The sequence below is a fragment of the Aplysia californica genome, unplaced genomic scaffold (genome assembly GCF_000002075.1).
Source record: "Aplysia californica isolate F4 #8 unplaced genomic scaffold, AplCal3.0 scaffold00107, whole genome shotgun sequence".
NCBI classification, from domain to species: Eukaryota; Metazoa; Mollusca; class Gastropoda; order Aplysiida; family Aplysiidae; genus Aplysia; species Aplysia californica.
The window spans coordinates 1,280,729-1,283,242 of record NW_004797377.1 but is presented as its reverse complement, the minus strand read 5'-3'; the positions used below and the strand labels follow the sequence as shown (position 1 = coordinate 1,283,242).

The 2,514-nt window shown below is 38.3% G+C and overlaps 1 protein-coding gene across 1 annotated transcript in view; it reads right to left on the bottom strand.

The window, feature by feature from the left end:
• Nucleotides 1-1,497: 1,497 nt before the first annotated feature.
• Nucleotides 1,498-2,514, bottom strand: part of LOC118477484 (vesicular GABA transporter-like) — a 24,872-nt gene continuing 23,855 nt past the window's right edge. The window contains exon 4 of the mRNA XM_035969030.1: nt 1,498-2,493. Within this exon, the coding sequence (XP_035824923.1) occupies nt 2,116-2,493 (378 nt within the window). The 3' untranslated portion in view covers nt 1,498-2,115. The remainder of the gene's footprint in view (nt 2,494-2,514) is intronic.

Below are 2,514 nucleotides of genomic sequence, written 5' to 3'. Positions count from 1 at the left end.
CCATGGGCGAGAGCTTACCTGCATATACACAAAAGTAAACTGCTTTGTGTCGGACTCGGCCATAATTAATATCTAATATGTCCTTTTGAAAAGTGACGTATGATAGCCTAGAGCCTTATGTACTGAGCAGCCAATACAGATCCTTGTTTAAAGTGCTGGCAATGATTGACAATCACAAACGTTTCATCAATAAGCCGCACAGATGCAACACATATATTATATCGCTAACTTAGAATTACAATGTACTATCTGCTCAATACCTAGTTTTGGGGAATTTGACGTCAAATTATTTTTAGTTTCACGATATGTTAAGCTTTTTTAGATGCAATTATATAAATATATTGATAACGACTCCGAATATTCTTATGATTTTGATAGGGTAGAGAGAGCATTTGTGAGGCAGCGTGGTGGAATCAGGCTCTCGTCAAAATATTGAAATCGAAGGGAACAGCAGTTTTCTCCCTGCTTACCAATTTTTATCAAATTTTGGTTTTTGGCTCAATACCTTTTATGTCCATTTACAAACACATTCTTTTGAGAATTTCACCGAAAACGTTGATTAAACGCACAAAAAATATAAATTTACAGTTTTCCATGGACTCTCCAGCTTTGGAATTTACCAAGCTTTGGCGGCCACTTTTTCACTAATTTTACCTCTGAAACCAGGTGATCTCCACCTCCTTCATTCGCAATTATCTATACTTCTGTTCAAGATAAATAGATATTGTTTTCATCCAAAGCAAGACAAATGAACAGGCTTTAAGATGATACCAATAACTCTACATGCCTAAAAATTAACGAGAGCCTGATTCCACCACGTCCTAACACATTTTCTTTCTGGTAAAAAAAATGTCAGATAGATCTGTGTAATTCTGAGGAAGCGATATAACAAAAAATATCACGACTCGGTGGAATCAGGCGCTCGACAACTTTTGGGCATATGGAATTATCTGTATCATCTTAAAGTCTGTTTATTTGCCTTGCTTTTGATGAAAGAAATACCTTCTTATCTTGGATAGAGAGGTCGAGATATTTTCGTTCGAAGGGAATTTGGGTCGCTGGGCGTAAGAGGTAAAATTGACGTGAAAATGACTTCCAAGGTTAGGTGAATTTCAAAGCTTTGGTGTCCTTGTATTCTTTATATTGACATTTTTTAAAACCTTGGTTTCCGTAAATATATACAAAAATGTCTTTTTTTAGGGCAATAAAGGGATTTAGCAAAATACATCAACTCCATTTAAAAATTGTCCAACTGGGGAGGGGGGGGGGATTTATCTTTTTGTTAGATTTCATTATTTTGACGAGCGCCTGATTTCAGCGTGTCCCGACACATTGTTTTTGTACACCACACAAAATATAACTTCCGCATCATTTGAATTTTTAAAAAAAAAGAAAGAAAATTGTAAATCTATCAGAATCATAACATTGTGTTCTCTTAATTTAACCAATGTGGCAAAACAGAGACAGGAAATAAGGAAGTACATGAACAGGAAATAAATAGAGATGATCACATTTATTAAAACACATTATTTTAAACTAAGAATGGAGGGGGATTTAAGAAAATTTTACAAGTAGCAATACTATAAAACACACACACACACACACACACACACACACACACACACACACACACACACAAACACAAACGCACAATGTTGTAAATGTGTCCTGGCAGTAGGCCAAGAAGATATTAATGTAATATTATGTATTTAAAAAACACCACAAACACACCCTTTTTGTCTATGATTTTAACACAGCAACGGAAAAAGACACCCACTCTAGGACACTTGGGGGTCTCTAAATCAAAGAACATGATGAGGTTTGAAAACTGAATGTTTAGATACTTTTGGCAATTTGTGTTAAACTCTAATTTAATTAATTCCAACATTGTTCAGTCCGTTTTAAAATCTCCCCATCATTCATCATTAATTACTATTTAATTTACAGGTTTTAAGAAAGAACTAGCATAACACTCATAATAGTTACAATGAAGTGATCACAGAAGCGTTCATAATCTGTTCCATATCCTGACGTAATTCCAAAATTTGTCTGGAAAAAAATGAGATACAGCAACTATTCAATTCAAAATAAATAACAGGAAAAGTTGTATCTATTTCACTGGCCTATCGGTAGCTTCAGGGAGTGAATAGGCTGAGGCGGGAGTCCCCTGAAGGCGCGGGACAGCGCATGCGCGGAGTAGTATATCCCAATAATCCCGCAGACAAATCCTAACAAGATGATGAGAATATCGCAGAGTCTGGCTAGTCGCGACATGGAGTACCATCGCAGACGCAGATGGAAGTAGCAGGGCCAGACGAGAGAGAGCATGGTGCCTGTGAAGGAGCCTATGAGACCCATGAGAAGGGCGAAGTGCGGCACGCTCACAGCCATAGCGCAGGTGAAGAGCACGAGACCCAGACGGAGAGACAACGCCCACCAGCGCAGACGTCTGGACTCGTCCATGCAGGGCGGGAAACACGTCCACGGCTTGCCCTGGGTGCGGGATGGAAGGGG